The 20,674-nt window shown below is 35.7% G+C and overlaps 1 protein-coding gene across 2 annotated transcripts in view; it reads right to left on the bottom strand.

The window, feature by feature from the left end:
- Positions 1-3,396: 3,396 nt before the first annotated feature.
- Positions 3,397-20,674, bottom strand: part of DOP1B (DOP1 leucine zipper like protein B) — a 60,932-nt gene continuing 43,654 nt past the window's right edge. For both annotated transcript variants that reach the window (XM_034440282.3, XM_034440330.3), the window contains exons 30-37: positions 19,970-20,116; positions 19,275-19,336; positions 18,630-18,758; positions 16,895-17,031; positions 16,733-16,782; positions 15,603-15,761; positions 8,147-8,276; positions 3,397-7,121 (exon numbers count right to left, since the gene is read on the bottom strand). In XM_034440282.3, coding sequence (XP_034296173.2) covers positions 6,855-7,121; positions 8,147-8,276; positions 15,603-15,761; positions 16,733-16,782; positions 16,895-17,031; positions 18,630-18,758; positions 19,275-19,336; positions 19,970-20,116 — 1,081 coding nt within the window. In that variant the 3' untranslated portion in view covers positions 3,397-6,854. The remainder of the gene's footprint in view (positions 7,122-8,146; positions 8,277-15,602; positions 15,762-16,732; positions 16,783-16,894; positions 17,032-18,629; positions 18,759-19,274; positions 19,337-19,969; positions 20,117-20,674) is intronic.

The following is a 20,674-nucleotide window of genomic DNA, read 5'->3' as shown; positions in this document are numbered from 1 at the left end:
CTAGGTGTTTGTCTGAACTAATCTGGTCAACCTCTCGTTTATTGTTTATCTGAGCTCCCAGGTTTCTGTGATTTTGAAGTTTGGACTGCGATGAACTGTCTAAAATGTGACATATTTTATTAGGCTGATTATACTTATTTTTTGTCATTGCTTTTAATTGTCCTTTTCCCAATAACATTACATTTGTAAATGTAATGTTGGTTTCATTTGTTCCAGAAAACCTGGAACACAAGACAGTTGAAAGAAACTAAGGACCTGAAAAAGTATATGAAACTAGAAAGGCAGTTTGGATAATAGTGTTATCAGGTGTTACAGTACATGATGAAAACTAGTTTCTCAAGCTAAAGTTAATGCAGCTAAAATGCTAAGCATACACATTTTTTTCTTAGTTATATGCCCAGTATTTGGATTCAAGATAATCAAAATTGCAGATTATTCATGCATGAGGGCAGGGGTGAAATGCTCCCGGTTCGGACTGGCTTGGCTGATCCGGTAGCAATGACGGCTGGTGGTTTGGAGAACTGGTAGCAATAATCTCTGGTGGCCCCGCCCCCACCTGCCCAGTTGTTCACTCAACAGGCGTGGCCGCCTTGCCCACCGCCTCTGTGCACTGCGCTTGGAAGGGGCCGCCACGGCCACTCTTATGATCGCTGCTCTCACTGTCTTCCTTTCCCACCTATCTGCAGATGTCCACCTGCCCTCCTGGAGCACTGCCATGCCATCGCCGTTCGCTTTCTTCCTTCTGCCATGAAACGAAAGCGAACAGCGGTGATGGTGCTTCGGGAGGGCAGGTGGACATATTCATTATAGTTGTCAGCTGCAGACGTCCGCCTGCCGTCCCGAAGCACCACCACGGTGAACTAAACAACCCATTGTGCCATGCCTCCTACAAAGAGCCACAGTGCCAACATCTGCTCAATGCTCCGTGGGCAGCATTGCCCAGCTGCCGGGGAGCAGCATGGGCAGGAATGATTCCCGTGGACCCTGCCATTGCCTGAGCAGGTAGGATGACGCTGAGGACTCAGAATAGAAAAACCGCGAGGTTTTGCACTAGGCAGCTGGCCTTACAGTGGTGGCTTGAATGGCCCAACTAAAGTTGTGCTTGCTGGTGAATGTTGGCGCAGGGGCCTCATCTTCAGTGCTGCTCCAGCCAGCCAGCCCAAGCCCAAGCTGGGCTGGCTGCTCTGTCCCCACTGGCGACTGGGCAATGCTGCACACAGAGCATTGAGTGGCTGTTGGGTGCATGGCTCTTTGACGGTGGCCAGCCCAGTGAGGAAATGCATGGCCTCGGCTTTGTGCTCAAGGAAGCAAGGGGGAGTAGCGTGACAGCGGCTTCCCTGCTCAGCCCTGACAAGCTATGCATCCATGGTGCCACACCAGCATCCCGAAAGGAGCAGAGAAGATCATCACTTGCAAGCAGACAAGCAGATGTAGCAAGCGTACACTGCGCCATGGGAAAAATGAGAGGCCCTGTTGTCACACAGAACCTGCTGCTGCTTGAGGGGAGGGGCCCAGGAGAACGTCGAGACTCGGGGAGTAGGTCAGTTGGAGCTAGCTGACTCAGGGCTGCTCAGAAGCCACCTCCGCCGCTGCCAGAAGTTTGGGTTCCTCGGCTTCAGATCGCTCCCTCCCTCCTTCTCTCTCTCTCTCTCACACACACAAAAAAACAGAGGTCGGAGAGCTCTCTTGTTCGCTCTCTCTCCAAGCGCCCCATGCACAGCCCATTTGAGGAAAGGCTGGGCGCGTTTGGCTGCAGGAGGAGGCCCGGGTGGAAGGCAGCTTTTTCTGCAGCATCCCCCTCCCCTCTTTGGATTGGCCTGCAAGGGGGAGGCTCTGCCTTTGCAGAAACAGGGTGGGCAGTTTGTACGGAGGATTGTTGGGGGGGAATGCGCGGCCCTCCAGGATGGAGAGCAGGACAAGAGAAGGCTCCGAGGCAGTCAAGCCAGAGGGAAACTCAAAGCATTGGGGGCTTCAGAAAGGCAGAATGTGTTTCAGAATGTGCAGCTCCTGGCTCTAACAATGAGTGACGTGAGTGATGTCAAGTTGGCCATGCCCACAGAATCGGTAGTAAAAAAATTTAGATTTCACCCCTGCATGAGGGCCAGCTTACAAAAACAAAACAAAACACCCTCCCCCCCTACACTTGAAGGACATTTACACTGATTTGCAGCAAAGGATTGCTTGTATTTATTATTTGTTAATGGAATTAGTCCTTTTTTGTGTGTGCCCCATTTTGGGCCTAGGAAGCCACCCTGAAGCCTCCTGGGAGCAAAAAGGCCACGGGGGGGCTGCTTCAGAAGGGGAGTAGAGGGTCTCGAGAAGGATCTCCGAACCAGTCCCGCTGGCTCCCTCTGTAGTTGCTGTCTTTTCCTCCATCTTCCCTGAGTCTTTATGCTGCCTAGCTATCAGATTGGTGCTCAGGGCCCCGGACAGCACCCTGCCTGAGTTGAGGTTTTAAAGGAGATTCGGATTAATGTCAGGGTTCCAAGTAACACCCCCAACTAAGTAAGACTCTGAGGCATTCAGTTCCTCAAAGATCCATTTTATTAGAGATGTCATATTGGCACATCTGGGAAAACCTGAATCTGAAACTTCCTGGATTTTCCCCACCCAAAAGAAAGTCAAAGTCCTTTTCCCTGCACCCAGATGTCCATCACATGGTCCAATCAATCCACTGTCCCAACTGGAGATGCCTCCCAGTCACGCCACTCCAGGTGCAGGCTGAACGTCCTTGACTCTCAGAAAAGAATGTTGTTATGGCTAAATAACTCTACCAACTCCATACAACCCCCCTCCCACTTTCCCACCACACTAAGTGTGGCAGCCCTGAAGATTCAAAAGAAAAGATGGCCTCCAGGATTGACAACGTCATTCAGTGATGAAAATTCCAGTCCCAACTGCCATCATTAATTGGACTACCACTTTTACATTAATTTTTACATTTAACTTGCTGGGGCTGCTTTAGGTCTACCTTAAGGGGACAAATTAACAATGATGTGGCATATTTCAGCCTTTCTTTGCTGACATATTCTGCTCGTTCTTGATAAATGCTGACTTCAGACTGAGAATTTGGGACTTGTATATATGAATTGATAGAGCCAGTAAGTTTTTCATCTTTTCTGCAGTATTATTGCAACTCCCTACACATTTCTTCAATTTTTTACAAGTTTTTCACAGACAACTTTTTACCCTGGCATAAACTGGGGTGCGAGCCATCAGGATGACAATCAATACATATGTCAACCTTCCATATGGAAACTGTATATGTGCTTAGATTTCAGAGATTGAATCTGTATAATACAGTATCTGCTATCAAAGTGTCTGTTATGTGCTCAATGATAAATGAAATCCCAAAAAAGATTAATAGATTATCAAAATAATTGCAAGAGTTGAAACTTCGTTTTTAAAATGATTTATTTTTTAACTGTTTCTTTGCAGGTGTGTGGATGTTTCAAAAGGTTATGATTTAGAAATAAAACATTCAGTATGAAAGACCAATCTAAATAAAGAATATAAGTGGTAGAAACAAACATTTAATGTTCAAGGTGTTTTGAAATAACATTGACTATGAAAATTACCTTCAATATTAATTACAACTTTATACAGCACCTATTTACCATAATACTCCACTCTCCTTTGCCAATCATTTTAAATATGTACTTACATTCCCAACTTCTTTTTGCCATAAATCATTGTCTAAGATACTCAGTTATCAGTCATTTTAAAACAGTAGTATCAAATCAAAACTTCATCTATATTATGATTATTTGGAAAACAAGCATTTCAGCAATAGGGTATTTCCAGATAAACCAGACAATATTGATTTCAAATTTTGAAAACAAAATCCTGTCTTTATTATTTTTACAAATAACTCAAAACAGCAAACATATCCAACATAACCTTTCTCATCCCATTGTCCCAACAGCAACCCTGTGAGGTGGGCTGGGCTGAGAGTGAGTGACTGGCCCAAGGTCACCCAGGTGGCTTTCATGGTTAAGGCAGAATTATAATTCATGGTCTCCAGCTTTCTAGCCTGATGCTTTAACCACTAGACCAAACTGGTTCTCAATGTGCTATCAATCTCACATTGCTGTGTAGCTACAAGTTGTGCACAGTAAATCTACTGAAATATTATAGAGACCCAAGGATGGTAAATCCAACTGGTCAGGTACATTTTAAATTAATTGAAATACATTTTGTTACACAGGATGTGGGAAAATGGGCCTGAAAAAACAAAGGCAATATACTGTTTGTGAGACTGAATGAAATTAAACAATGTAGCAGCAAATGAGCTCCTGCAGGCATCAGGCATCAATATATCTTATAGAGAAGGTGATCTATCTAAATAAACAATTAAGGGCAAATGAAATTGACAGCGACAATAAAGTCATAACTATAGCCCCTGAGTTAAGTTCAAAGTGGGGGGAGGAGAAAACAGAAGAACGGAAAAAAAAGAAAGTTTTGTGGTGGATGTAATGGAAGAATAAGTTACAATGTATTTGGGATACTAAACTTTCAAATTTAGAGGATTAAATTAGATTTGGGAATTATATGTATTGTAAAACAGCTAATATTAGCTGCACTTTCTCAGAATAAAGAGCAAGGGACATGTGAGATTCTCCTGTGATACAACTGACATTGCAAACAAAGACTGTCTATTTTCCCTGAGAGCTAGCAACATTGTCAAAGATTTTGAAAATGTTTAAATTTCCACATGACAGGAAACACACAGTATTATACAGCAGTATCTGTTATACAGTGGACCATATATCTTTGATCAAAACATTTAGAAAGGCGTAAGTATACATTCATAATGATAAAGAAAGTTTAATTAACTTGTTTAAGTTTACAAAATACATAAATAATTTACAATATTAAAATAAGTACATCTTTACATCATACTTCAGGTTTTTATGATCTGGGTGGGCTTCTAATGAAAAGCAAAACTAAATGAAAAACGTGCTATTATCTGACATCTAACAAATTCAACAAAGGTATTTAAATGTTTACCTAAATGGGAAACAGAAATATTCACATTGGAGCTGTTTTTTGCCCAGTGTATATTATTTGAGAAACTCAAAGTGTTACTCATCACAGGTGGAGAAAGAAGGACAGTCACATAAAAAAAATCCGAACCTAAAAAAGTACAATTAAATACTAAATGCATTTAAACAACAGAGTAGTAGTTTTTGAATATATACATTCTTTGCTTTGTTATCTTATGTTTTTCTACTTGCATGGCATCTTTGACCTTCTTCTTATCCTTGGTTCTGCTCATGTATTACAAATCTTGTGCAAAAACCTAGCTAGAACAAGAGCCATTCTCTTTCAAAAGGAATCTTTAACTATAAAACAATTTGCTTCCAGTCTTATACAGGTAGTCCTCGATTTACAACCAGCTTGCTTAGTGACTGTTCAAAGTTACTATACTGAAAAAAGTGATTTATGACTGTTTTTCACACTTACAACCATTGCAACTTCCCCATAGTCACGTGATCAAAATTCAGACATTTGGCAACTGACTCATATTTATGACGGTTGCAGTGTCGGGATCATGTGATCACCTTTTGCAACCTTCTGACAAGCAACATCAATGGAGAAGCCAGAGTCACATAACAACTATGTTACCCACTTAACAACTGCATGATTCACTTAACAAGGGAGGCAAGAAAGGTCGCAAAATGGGGCAAAATTCACTTAACAAATGTCTCAGCAACAGAAATTTTAGGCTTAATTGAGATCATAAGTCGAGGACTACCTCTATAATACTTTCAGTAAATGTACATTTTTGTACAAGAATGTCTCAGCATAAAACTGTGGACAGGTTTGGAAGTAGGTACTTATAATGCAGCATAGTAATCTATACATACTATACATATATTCTTGTCTATAGGAACTGTACAGTTCTTAGACATACATTCTTTTACATTCTTATTGGCCTATTACAATTAAGTACCATTTCAGCAAACTGTAAAAGGCAACAATGGCTTTAAATTAGTTAAAATTTCCAAGTAAATTTCCCCCCTAGTTTTAGAATGGTTATTCATAAATTTCATGGAAACATAAAGACAAATCTGAAAAATATTTACTGAAAAAGCAATTATCATTGGGTTTGGTGAAGCTTACTTGCTAGTAAATTTATTTTTGCTTACAGTCATAGGCCTAACACTGAATTGGAAATGATTATGCCAATGTGGAGTTGCAATACAATAGGGAACTTCATGTGATCCACGGCTATGAGTCAACCACCTATAGAGAGTAAGAAGGATGACCTTGCTGGAGATTATGCATGATCTGTTGCCTAGGCAAAAGGAGTTGAAGCATTATTAAGGCAAGAATAAGACAATGTTTTGAAGCACCTCAGGCAAACTAATTCACAAAACAATCTAACTGGCATTATAGCTAATTTCAATAAAAATAGCAAGTTTTACTGTTTTCTGGAATTGAATTTCTGGCATGGTCCACCTAGGGCTGATCAAATCTTGCAAATGTGTTTTCTGACTTTGGGGTCAGAAAAACATGACTAATGTAACTGTGCTAATTTGTTTTGGTAAATTGCTATGCAGAAGTTGTTTAGAGCAGAATTAAATTAATTTTAGAAGAATTTATCTTTTGAGAAATATAGAATGTTGTATTTCCTGGTAGAAGGGATTTTTTTTTCATTGAAAGTCAACAAATCTGCATTCATAAACAAGCATCTCAATTAAACTATTATTTTAATTGAAAAATAATGATTCTTCATGTTAACTTAAGCTAATTTGTTTTGGTAAAGCAAGGGAAAGTTGCATGTGGCTTCAAGCATTTCACATTTTAGCAAAATGAAACCTGATTATTATAAGAACTGAACAGATATCTTACAATGATTCATTTTCCATATTATCTATAAAATCACGCTCAACATATTCTTCCAACAGCTTCAAAATTCTTGTTCCACTGCTGGTGGGATAGGTGTTTTTAAAAGACTTGGAGTTGTGTGTGTTTAGTAATCTGCCACTTTGAGTTTTAAAAGCAGAGTTTAATGTATTAAAGAATGGAATTAATTGTGTGATATTTGATACAGAATGAAGATCCAAAAGAGGAAAGTCACAGTTTTTTGTTGGTTCATCACTGATATTTTGTTCCTTGAAAAAAATAAAATAAAAAGTGACTGTTAATATGCATTTGCATGGAAGTATTTAATATCAATTTAATATCAAGTATTTAATATACATATATATACACACACACTATTTTTTGTTTGATCATAGACATTTTCAACAGTCTATTTTATAAATTATAGATAATATTTGTCATATTTTTGAGATTCAAAATATTGTAGGATGACAAAAGAATTCACAAGAATGACTGTAGAAGCATGGCTAGATATGTTCCACAATCACAGGAAAAACCAAGTTGGGGAAGTAAGAATGAAGTTGGATAAACCACAGTTTATACTACACTCAATCTGAGATAACAACCAGATCTAATGTGTAAGCCACCTGAGTGGCCCTCACAACCTGAGATAGGTATGTAGAAATGTTAAATACATTTCCACAGTAATAGCTAAGCAACCTTCAGAAAACAATAGAGTAAAATAAAATAAAAGTGTTTTCTGACTCGGTCTTATTAAAATATTATCCAAAGTAGCACAATCCATATTTTCTTGAATACAAACTCAGGCTGCATATAATATGTTTATTTTGCATTAAGTATGAATAACTTTGCTTATTTTATATGAATTGGACATGCACTACGTTAACTGTATCATGTACTAATCAATTAACTTGAATTAGGTTCCATAGAAGGATTACTAGATTGTGCCTTCTCAAATTTATACAAATGTTGCTGAGCAATGTTGCTGAATTGAAGCAGCTCTGTTCAATACATGAGAATATTGTTCAAACTGTCTTTTTTTTTTTTAATTTGATTTATATGCCGCCCTTCTCCAGAGACTCAGGGCGGCTTACAATGCGTTAAGCAATAGCCTTCATTCTTTTGTATATTTTATACAAAGTCAGCTTATTGCCCCCACAAACTGGGTCCTCATCTGGGTTCATCTCGTCTTGGGTTCATCTGAGCAGCATAAATATTGATTTACAAATATTATTTGATAAGGAAACTATGGAGTTTCAGGATATGAAAGTAATTTAATAAAGATAGTACTTGCCCCATATTTTAGCTTCAATAAATCCATGATTCTAGCAACATGAGGCTTGCATTCCTGGTGACTTTCCATTACATCTGAAATCATGCTGCAACTCTGCATGTCCACCTCTGGAACAAAGGCCCACCTATACCTAAAAACAGACATTATGTAAGGTACAAAATCTAACATAGTCTAATTTTTTTTTTTTTTAAATTTTTATTATAGTCCAACATACACAGACAAACACAAACATTTAAACAAACTATACATAAACTAACTATACAATGAAATCAAGTCCTGAGACTTGAGCTTTGAAGTGGAGATACTTCGGTAATTGTATATCAATATATCTGTACATATTATACTTCATCATATATCAATATTTATATAACGGTATTTCATTTTGTTTCTGTATTTGGATATAGTTGGATGGTATTTCCTTAATTCGTGTCCTTTTTTTCTAACCAGTTATACCATTTTTGCCAAATTAGATAATAGTCTGAGTCTTCTTTTCCCTGAATTTCTTTGGTCAGTTTATCCATTTCCGCACATTCCATTGTTTTTTGTATTACTTTTTCCTGTGTTGGCGTATTTTCCAATTTCCACATCTGTGCAAAAGCGATTCTGGCAGCGGTTAGGATGTGTATAATTAAGTATTGTATCTCTTTTTTATAATCTTTTGTGAGTATTCCTAATAAGTATGTTTCCGGTCTAAGGGGTACTTTTTGGGTGGTGATTTCTTCTAATTGGCTTTGAATTGTTTTCCAAAATTTTTTAACTTTTGGACATGACCACCACATGTGGTAGTAAGTCCCCTTCTGTGTTTTACATTTCCAGCAATTTTGATTGGTGTTGGGGAACATCTTTGCCAGCCGTGCAGGGGGGAGATGCCATCTGTAAAACATCTTGTATGTATTTTCCTTGTAGGGCACGGACATTGTCAGTTTAGTATTGACTTTCCACATTTTTTCCCATTTTTCTAGATTAATATTATATCCAAAATTTTTAGCCCAAATAATCATATTTTCCTTCACCACTTCTTCTTCCAGTTTGTATTTAAGCAAATAATTGTATATTTTAGTTATTAATTTGTCATCTGATTGCATTATAATTTTGTCTAATTCATTTCTTTCTTTTTGGATTCCAAATTTTTTCATATCACTTTTATATCTTGATTTTATCTGTAAATACGTCCACCAATCAATGTCCGTGCCCTGTTGTCTCAGTTCCTCTGTTGTTTTTATATCTCCCTCTGTATTCAGCAATTCGTCGTAGGTCTTCATTTTATTCATATCCATTGTATTCGGGTAGATTTGTGCTTCCATGGTTGATATCCATCTTGGAATTTTATCGTAATGTTTCCTTCTTATTTCAATCCAAATTTTTGCCAGTGCTCCTCTAATGTAGTGTCTCCTAAAGTGTTCATGCTGTCTGGGCTTTTCCTCCCATAGGAATGCGTGCCAACCTTTGAACAGATCGAATCCTTCTAGAGCTAATATTCGTTTATCTTTGAGTGTCATCCAATCCTTAATCCAGGTTAGGGCTGTTGCAATGTAATAGGTTTGCCAATCTGGTAATCCCAGGCCGCCTCTTTCTTTGGTATCTTGCAAGTGTTTCAGTTTAATCCTGGCTCTCTTCCCCTGCCATATATATTTGGATATCATTTTGTCGAGGTCTTTAAAATATGTTTTCCCCGGATTTATCGGTATTGTTCTAAATAAATATAACATTTTTGGTAGAATAGTCATTTTAATTGACGCAATTTTGCCTAATAATGATAGTTTTAATTTACTCCATTCCTCTAAGTCCTTCTGTATCTGTTTAACCAATTTGATGTAGTTATCTTCTTTTAATGATGATACTTTATTGGTGAGCCAAATTCCTAAGTATTTTATTTTAGTTGTTGTTTGTATTCCTAGTGCCTCTTCCAGCTCTTCCTCCTGGGGTTTTGTCAAATTTTTGGTTAGTAATTTAGTTTTTTGTCTATTAATTTTCAAACCTGCCACTTCGCCATATTGTTCTAGCTTCCTTAATAAATTCAGTCCTGATTGTTTCGGTTGCTCTAATATAAATACTACGTCATCCGCGAATGCTTGAAGTTTATATTCCTGGTTTTTTGTTCTTAATCCTTTTATTTCATTATCATTCCTAATTTCGTTCAATAGGGGCTCCAGTGCTAGTATATATAGTATGGGAGAGAGGGGACATCCTTGTCTCACTCCTTTGGATATTTTAAATTGGTCTGTTGTCTCTCCATTTATCCATATTCTTGCAATTTGATCTGAGTATATTGTTTTAATCATATTAAGGAATTTCTCGCCAGCTCCCATTTTTTCTAGTTGCAATGTTAAAAACCCCCAGTTAAGATTGTCGAAGGCTTTCTGTGCGTCGAGGAAGAGTAAGGCCATCTTTTCATCTGATTTTTGTTCATAGTATTCCAGTATATTAATTATTGTTCTTGTGTTTTTGTTGATTTGCCTATTTGGAATAAAACCATTTTGGTCTGGATGGATGTAATTCACAATTATTCTCTTCATTCTCTGAGCCATGATCGATGTAAATAATTTATAGTCTGCGTTTAGAAGTGATATGGGTCTGTAGTTTTTGGTTTGAGTTAGGTCTGAGTCTTCTTTAGGTATCAGTGTAATGATTGTCTCTACCCATGATTTGGGAATTTTAGCTTCTAAAATCGCTTCGTTCAGGACTTGTAATAGAATGTCATCCATTGGCTGATTCTCGATTTTGTAGAATTCTGCCGGGATGCCATCTGGGCCTGGTGTTTTATTGTTGTTCTGCTTCTTCTTCGCTTCAATTAATTCTAACATCGATATTGGTCTGTTCAAGATTTCTCTTTGAGTTTCTTTTATTTCTTGGATATTGGCTTTGTTTATATATTCTTTTACTTTCTCCAATTGGATTTCTTCCTGCGTATATAATTCCTGATAGAAATTTCTTACAATTCGCTTTTTTGCCTCATTCATATGCTGTAGTTGCCCTTGTTCGTCTTGTAGTTGGTGTATTAGTCTTTTCTCCTTTTCTTTCTTTAGTTTATATGCCAACCAACGTCCTGTTTTATTAGCGAATTCAAATTGGTTTTGCTTTGCCATTCTAATCTTTCTAGCTATTTCTGTTGTTGTTATTAAGTTTATTTCATGTTTGATATGGTTTATTTTTTCCTTAATCTCTTTCCCATCTGGTCTGTTCTGTAATTCTACTTCTTGTTTTCCGAGCTCAGTCATTAGGTTATTCCTTCTTTGCTGTTTCTCTCTGTTTTTCTTCACCTTGAATGAAATTGTTAATCCTCTTATATATGCTTTTGTGGCATCCCATAGAATTTGTAATGATGTATGTTCCTTTTTGTTTATTTGAAAAAATATCTCCATCTCTTTCTTTATCATCTCTATGTATTCTTTATCTTTGGTAATTTCTCTATCCATCATCCATCTTCCTCTTTTTGACCGGCCTTTCCAGACTATTGTTATAGGACTGTGGTCTGCCCATATGTTCGGTGTGATTTCAATTTCTTTTATGCTTTCTCTTAGTTCTGCCGTCATCCAGGCCATGTCTAGTCTGGACCAAGACTGATGGGGATTTGAATAATATGTATACTGTTTTTTGGTTTTATTCAATTCTCTCCAGGCATCTTTCAGTTGTAACTCTTGAGTCATGTCCTTGAAAGTATCCGGTAGTGTCTTTTTCTTAGATTTGTTTTTTTTGTTACTTTGGTAGTCATAGTCCATATCTACAATTGCATTATAGTCCCCTATTATACATATGTGTTCGTAGTCTAATTCTTTAATTTTGTCATGTAGCTTTTTGAAGTATTCTTTTTGGTTCCCGTTTGGGGCATATATTGATACTAGTAGCATGTTTTGGGCCTCCGTCTTAATATTGACCATTAATATCCTACCATCTCCGTCTGTGTAAATTTGTTTTGCCTGAATATGATTTTTAGTGTATATTGCAATGCCTCTTTTTTTTTGTTCTGATAGTGAGGTAAATAGTGATCCAAGTTTTCTGTTTTCTAATAATTGTTTGTGTTGTTTTTTAATATGTACTTCTTGTAAAATGATAATGTCTGTATCTAGTTTTTGAAGTTTTTTAAAGGTGTGTGTTCTTTTGGTTGGTAGATTAAGGCCATTTATGTTAATTGAAATTAATTTCAACTCTTGTCCCATTTCCTTTAGTTTTTCTTTGTTAGTTTGAGTTTACTTGTGTTTCTTGTTACCATTTGTGTTTTCCCCCTAGCCCCTTCTCTTTCACTCCTCTCCTTTTCCCTAGACTCCTTTTCTTCCTTTCCTTTTTTTGTTTCCCCCGTAAGGTGTTCCTGGTTTGTATTATCTGGGTCACACCTAGATTCCTGTTCTTCTTCTATTATGAAATGCGTGTCAAAAAATTCCTGTGCCTTCTCTATCGTGTCTATTTTATATTTTTTGTCATCCCAGGATATTAGAATTCCCTCTGGCACCAGCCAGCGAAACATTATTTTATGTTGGTTCAGTAGGGTTGTCAAGAAATTGTAGTTTTTCCTATATTCTCTTATTCTTCTTGGAACTTGTTTTAAAGTTATTATTTCTTTCCCTTTGTAGCATGGTTTCTCCTCTCTCATTAGTGTATAAATCTCTTCTCTTACGGTTTTACGTGCGAATCTGACATGTATTTCTCCAGGTAGTTTGTGCCTACGAGCGTAATTCGTATGCACTCTATAAATTTCGTCAATTTCCCTACTAATATCGTTTTTTTCCTTTTGGGTAGCCTCAACTAATATATCTGTCATCAGGTCTCTTAGATCTTCTCCCTTTATTTCTGCAATATTTTGAAACCGTAAAAAGAAAGATGCCTTTTCTAATTCTAAATGGGTAATTGATTCTTCAAGTTCTCTGTTTACCTCCATTTGATTATGTTCGATGTTATCCATCTTCTTCTCCGATTGGACCATTTTGGCTTCCATATTTTGAATTCGCTCTTCGTTTTTAACTATGTTTTGTTGTATTCTTTCAATCTTATCGTCCATTTTTTTTATATTGTCGTTTATTTGTCCTACTTCTAATTTCAATTCCTCATGATTCTTTTTTGTTTCTTCGTGGTTATTCGCTATTGTTTCTTGGGTCTTGTTCATCCCCTCCTGTATCATAGCCAATATAGACTGTATATTCTGTATGTTGTGTGTGGTAGCAGCTTTATCTTTGTCTGTAGTTAGCATCGTGTCTATGGTTTTTTGTTGTGCAGGTGAAGATTGTATGGGTGCTGGTTTTTTCCCTTGTTTAGTTATTGTTATTGAGGATGTTGCCATCGTTTTTTGTATTATTTTTTCCCAAATTTTCATACACTGATTGGGGGTATTTGAAATATCGTTATATAGAAGTCAAATTGATTAATTCAGTGGGGTTAAGGGGAAATACAGTGTTTTAGCAATTCATTTTCCTGTTCTTATTCCTAAACAGTGTAATATAATCAATATTTAAATGCCAAGTTATATTAATACTAAATCACATTAATGATCATACTTATTCCAATACTTAAATTCACTTTAAGCCTAAACAATTCATATATACCTTTATGTAATAAACTTATATAGTCTAAGATTCCCTATGAGTCATATAAGATATTCTATTAGGTTCTATATGTATTTAGGTTATATCACAGTTACCAATATGTAGTACTTATATTAATTATCACAATTATTGTTCCTTATTATTCCTTAATATTATCTATAACAGTCTCTTTACAATGTCTATGTTAATATCTAAATTTCCAATCAATACACAATATAATTCCCTTAATCAATATATTACTATAGAATCTATTATCTTATTTCATTGGGGTGGGAAACCATAGGACAATAAAGAAGGGAAAAAGGAAATGAAAAGAAAAAAAAAATTAATCTTAAGTCAATTTGATATATATTATAATAACTTCAAAATTGGTATTAATATTATTTAGGCAAAGTTAATTAAACTGTAGTTGGATTTTGTAATATAAATAGAATAACTATATTTGATAATTGGATGTTAAAAGTTCTCCATTAAATCACTTTCAGACCAATTGGAATTACTTCTTTCTCCTTCTTCCTTCGTTATTCAGTTCGCCTTCAGTTCGCCCAGCTTTCACAGTTCTGTTGCAGCAACTTCCGTTGAAACAGTAAAATAATTGTTCCGATTTGTAGCAAGTTATATCTCCTCCGCCGACAGCATCAATGTGTCCAATGTCTTATTACAAGCCCTTTATCTGTGGTTTGGATTTATTATTACTGCTGGATACAAAGTAAAAACTCCTTCTCCAAGTCCTCGATCCTCAGTCCACCTTTCACTCCGTTCCGCTGATTCCCTTTTGCCCGCAACAGTCTTAAAGAGTCTTAATTCTTAAGCTTCACTTTCTACTGTCACTTTCTCAAATAGTCTTTATTCTTTATGAAATCAAAACACGTTATTTATAAAATTATAATCCACCGCTTGCTTGTAATCCTTTCCTTCCGTCTCTCGTCCTTTCGCCAGTCAAATTTGCGCTGTCACTGTGAGTGTTAGTTTCCGCTCCGATCACTGTCTCTCGCCGCTTGCCTGGCGATCTTACCGCCGCTTTTAGGAGTCCTCTTTTCGCCGATGTTTTAAGTCCTTGAATCTTTATAAATATACCTTCACTTTTCAGATGATTTAGTCCAATTACCGATGTTTCTCTCTGCAATCTTCGCTTCCACACTTATCGGTTGACAGCGCTCCGGCCAGCCAAAATGGCTGGTTTTTTCCCGGTTGGAATTAGGGGGTTTTTCTCTGAACCTTCGGGGTGATTGCTGTCACTCCGAGGTCCTAGGGAATCCTCCTTTTTCTATCGACCTCTCCGTGGTCGATAGTGCCAAGAACGGCTTCCAATCAAGAAATTTGGAACTTCGGGGACAGAGCCTCGTTCCCCTCGTTCCTTACACGCTGACGTCACCGCCGGAAGTCCTAACATAGTCTAATTTTTTGATCATGTTGATTAACAGAAAAAATTATCCAGTTCTAAAATGCTGATTATCTCATTTGGTACACAGCACAAAATCTTTAAACCTAAGTGCTCTTTAAATTTGTCTACATATGTTTCTTACTTTTGTCATTTTAGCCCTATAGGAACAATTTTTGCCTTCATTTTCTTAAACCAGAAATTTTCTCTTACAAACCTGAAGAAGAAAAAATACAACCTTATTTCCACATATATTGCTATATTACATATTTGTTATTTTTAACCTTTTTATAACTATATTTGAGCTTATCTGAATTCTTTTGCAAAATAATCTGTATCTATAAATTTTATTTTATGCATTTAAATACATATTTATGGTGCACAGGTTTCACCAGATTCTGAAAGTGACAGAAAAATATTATATTTAATAAACTAATGGAGTGGCATAGTTATGCAGTAGAAAGAGAGGCACAATCAGATCACATTGAGACAATCTTTAAATACTCTACTATTTTGCTAAAAATAAAAATATAACACTTACATCTGAAACAATTGCATCTTGTCAGATGGAAAAGAAAGTGCTGTGTCTAAGAATTTACAGGCTGATAAATACAAGGTTAATTCATTCTGTTGTATGTCTCCAAGTAACCGAGCACTGCCATTTGATGATGCTTTCTGTCTGCTCATTTTTTTGCTGTTTCTGTGAGATTCATAAAAGGAAATATCAGACTGCAGAACAGACCTGGTGACTTTTTAAAAAAAAAATGTGAACACAAACTGAACAATTAAACCCTTTCATACAAGAGAACAAATACAAATGCATCTGGAATTTCAAAAAAAAAAAAAAAAGAAAATGCTGAGAGTTAATTTTACTGGAACTTAGCTAAAAAAAGCTAAGATATTTCCATTTTAAAATTTACCATTTCTATTTTAAATTTACCGTTCCTTTCTTTTCCAAACCAGCCAACAAAATGGGTATTATATTCCATATAATTTCAAGGGGACTCGTAACAGAATTATTCTACTAGCCCTAACTGTTGCATGTCAGCAGCCTTTCAAAAAGATTTCTTGCATTAATAAAGGAGAGTGTTTGTAGCTCAGGGTTGACATGAGGGGTCCTTGGTGCTTTCTGAGCTTGCTTGTTTTCTTGCAGATGTTTCATTATCCAACCTAGGTAACATCATCAGTGCTAGTAAGGAGTGTGGTTTGTGTCAGTTTATATTCTGGTGGCTTGTCCTGTCAGTGTTGGTGGGGGTGGTTTTAAGAGATTGTTTGATTGGAGTGTTTACTGTTGGCTTTTTTGGCAGTTTCTTGATTGGGGTATTATTTACTTGATAGTTGGTCTGATGATAACCTTGGGAATTAATATATCGTGATCTGGCTGCTGATTGCTGGTGGAAAGGTGCTTGAGTCTTTTTGTTCCTTTTTGGGCTGGTTAACTGTCTCTTTTGCATTGTCTATAGATATTGTTAATGAAGTCTAAAGTCTTGATCTAGAAATTGAGCATTAGACGTTTTTTCTGTGGTGTATTATTCCTCTGCATGGTCAGTATTTTATTACTGCTGAACTGTAGTTTAACTCCCTACCACATTATTAACTATTAAGATCAGATTGTTCATCTTACTTATTTTTTGTTTCTCTTTGTTAAGTATATTGGGAAAAAAAACTTACTTTGCTGGTTCATCTGTTAGATCTTCCTCTAACTGTAAAAACGTTTGAATCTGGATGATCAGCGAAATGGAAAAGAGAAAAATGTACTAGTAAATATTTATTTTTTAAAAATATCACTCATTCTACTATTATTATCATTCTGCTATTAATTATTACTCTTACCAGTTCTGTTACCATTATTGGCCATAAAGAGGTTAGGTGTTGAGGGGAAATTCTCAATAAAAGTACCCTGAAAAAAAGGAACATCTGGGCACCTACTGAAGAAGTGTGTCCAACACGTAGGTTGTCAGTCAATCGTTCTTAGAAAAAAAAAATTACAACAGAGAAAGAAAGAGGGTAAGTAACAGTGTAATCTATTTTATATGCTGTTGAATGTTCTTAATTCATGATGGCTTACTGAAATACAGAAAAAATATCCAGACTACTAAAAACTCAAGTATGAAAACTTAGTATTTATAAACAACAATAATTTCTACCTAATTAAAACCAGTAAGTACTGAAATAGAAAAGTACTGAAATGTAAGTGGTTTGGTTACCATCAGTCTGATTTATTAGTTAATGTATATCTTTCCTTTCTCTTCAAACAAGCACTGAAACTTTTTAAAATCAAAACTCCTTCTGGCTAAGATAAAGACTGAATTATGAATAGAGCTGGCAGTGAGTATGTCAACAAAACTGATGAATCAGTTATAAGGAAGCAAAGATTTATTCAAAATGATGTGATGTGTATGTTATGCAGGTTTTGTCTTTACCTGCCCATGTTTCAGGAAGTTGTATGAGTTATGGTTTTGCTTCATGATGCCTGTTTTGTCATTCCCACTCACAGTTTTGCCTGCCTACACCTGTCTGACAAAGTTTATTTTTTGTATCTCAATGAAAGGCTCAGATGATGTCATGGGGTTGCCAAGTGATTCACAAACAAAAGTTGCAATATTTATTGACTAATGGCCATGGCTCTGCAATTTAACTAATATAATGTTAAGTCAGTAGTGAATTGAGTGTGGTTAGCCCATCCTAATGTAGAACTGCAAAGGTGAATCATCTCCTTTACCTTAATATTGGATAGAAGCCTCTCCTTTTTATTTATGGAGAATAATGAATACAGGTAGTCCTCGACTTACGATCCTAATTGAGCGCAAAATTTCTGTTGCTAAGTGAAACATTTGTTAAGTGAATCACTGCAGTTGATAAATTAGTAACCCAGTTGTTAAATTAATTGGGCTTCCCCATTGGCTTTGCTTGTCAGAAGGTTGCAAAAGCTGATCACATGATCTTGGGAGACAGCAACGGTCATAAATATGAACCAGTTGCTCAGCATCTGAATTTTGATCACATGATCATGGAGATGCTGGAAATATCACAACTGTGAAAAACGGTCATAAATCAATTTTTTCAGTGCCATTGTAACTTTGAACAGTTACTAAGCGAACTGTTGTAAGTCGAGGACTACCTGTATATCTGTGTATTTTGTCAATAAAGTAGAAACTTGATTTGATATATTCCTAATTAGTGGATTTTGAATCTGGGGATATCAGGACATCCAATGACATTTTTGATAATTCCTGTTTACAAGACATGTTGTACTTACCATAATGGCTAGGTAGGAGGATAATGTGAGTGAAAATGGCATTTATCAAAAAGCATCAAGCTGGAAAAAACTGTTTTACTCTAAAAGATATACAAATCATCATCAATTTATAAGCTCTATGGTGCTTGAATTAGTTATTAAAATAATGAATGTGTCTCTGCACAATTCCACACTTCCACTGCCACATATACAGAAACTGTTGCTCATAGTCTTTTTTAATTTCATTCTAAAAATTATTTTATCCTTTTTGGTTAATGTTGTAAGTTATATCGCATCCTTTATTTGTAACATAAATGAATTATTACTCACCTTGTATCAAAGGAAGATAAAGATGATATTGATCAATTTCACCACTGAAAACAGCAAAGGCTTGACGCTTTAACAGCATTGCCTTTTGTTCAAGAGTTGGAAAAAGTTTTAAGGAACTACTCTGCATATCTATAATTAAGAAAATGGATGTTAACATATCTATCCCAAGAGTTATCTTAGCCGGTACAAGGAGAAAAATTATAATAGAAGCATATCAACCTACTGACATTTATAGAACTTCAAATATTTCTAACTGATGAACCAGCAAAGTAGAATTCTTTTTCTCTAAACTTAACAATGTAACAGAAATATTTCTAGCTACTATTACTGCAGCCACTCCCTATACCCAACAATGAGTTATGTTGGTAGTAACCTTTACAGTTAGGGTCCTAACTACGAAGTTTAAATTTTTCAATGTCTTAAAATGCATATTCTCCAGGCTATTAACATTATTCATGCTTTATATTGTTAGTGGCATTTAGTTTTCAACTTTTTCTGAATGTAAATAGACAAAAACTTTGGCACTAGCATTATATAAAATCTAATAAATGAACAAATAAATAGGTTTTGTGGTTTTTCAATTCTCTATTTGTATTCTATATTTTCTAACAGTTAGCTAGGTAACAATTATGAGAAAATGCTTACTCATCAAATCTTTAAACATAGTTTTTTCATGTGTAAGTAAGTGATCGATAATGGTTCGCCAGCTGAAAAAAAAGTAAAGTTTGGTGTAACTGGAATAGAAACCAAGTATCATGAAAATTCTGCAAATATTTTACATAGTGAGTCTTTGAAACCTGGTTCATATGCTTTTCATTTATGACAAGTCATGAGAGCTTAGGTAAGTAATTTATAACTGATGTCCTATAAAGCTGACTTTTTTTTAAAAAAATATCATTTTAATTACTATTCAAAGGAGGGTAATTATATTTCCTTTTTGCAGCAAAATCATCCAAGTTTCTTGTGGTACCTTAAAGACTAATATGTTTCTCATAAAGCACTCTTTTATGCATTATAATCCACAAATGTATGCTATAATAAATGTGTTCAATTTCAGATGTCAAAAGAATTATATTTAAAGTTACATATCAGATCTTGTATTTCTTTAAAATCACACTTCAGAAAAAAATAGAGGATGAAAATAATATTAAGATTTTTTTCTTTGCACAGTGATGTCATATTCATTTAATTCCTTTAATGAAGGCCAATGAATTTTAACTAACTGGCATTGATTCCATGTGTGACTTAGAATTACAACTGATCTATATATAACCTGTTGCAATTTGCCGGTTAGTTCAATCAAAAACAAGTCACAATATTGTTTTAAATGTATATCTTACTGAATGCATGAAGTATCCATCTGAAAAAAAGCAGGATCCATAAACAGATCTAAAACATCTTTCTTCCATGCTCGTTTAGTATAGGCGTAGCCGCTTAAGGAACTTAACAACTGAGTGCTAGCATGGAAACTAGGAAGATTATAGGCACTGTAAAGACACAGGAATAAAATGAGCAGATCACATACACATACACATTTCTTACACAATATATCTCCATATACTAAATTCTACAGTGCTGATCAGATAGTATTCCCACTACTATACTATTATATTGTACTTGATTTTCAATTTTTAGTAATGCACCATGCATGCAAACTAGAAAATTAACTAAATTTAATGACTTAAAATACAGTTTAGTAGCATATTACAGTTTACTCGAACAGTTTAAATTGTGTTGTGAGGAACAGGGCTGATTATACAACTGAAGTAAACTGTGATATGAAGCAGTATATACTTGATGTTATAAAAGAATGCCAATTTAATTTATTATCAAGTATATTTTTCAGTGTTAGACAAAGGAGGGATAGTCTTCTGCATGTTATAAGTGAAAGCCAGCTACCAACTGCACAGAGTGCTGGGATGGCCAGAGCTTTGAGGATCGGTTGTAACAACTCCTTGTTTAGCCCCATTGTAACTTTGAATGGTCGCTGAATGGTCTGTGGTTGTTAACCTAGAACTACCTAGAATTGGACTGATCCAAGAAAA

The sequence above is a fragment of the Pantherophis guttatus genome, chromosome 5, assembly GCF_059756535.1.
Source record: "Pantherophis guttatus breed Tessera chromosome 5, ASM5975653v1, whole genome shotgun sequence".
In the NCBI taxonomy this organism is placed as follows: domain Eukaryota; kingdom Metazoa; phylum Chordata; class Lepidosauria; order Squamata; family Colubridae; genus Pantherophis; species Pantherophis guttatus.
Note: the sequence above shows the minus strand (reverse complement) of the source record. Positions and strands in the feature narration are given on the sequence as shown.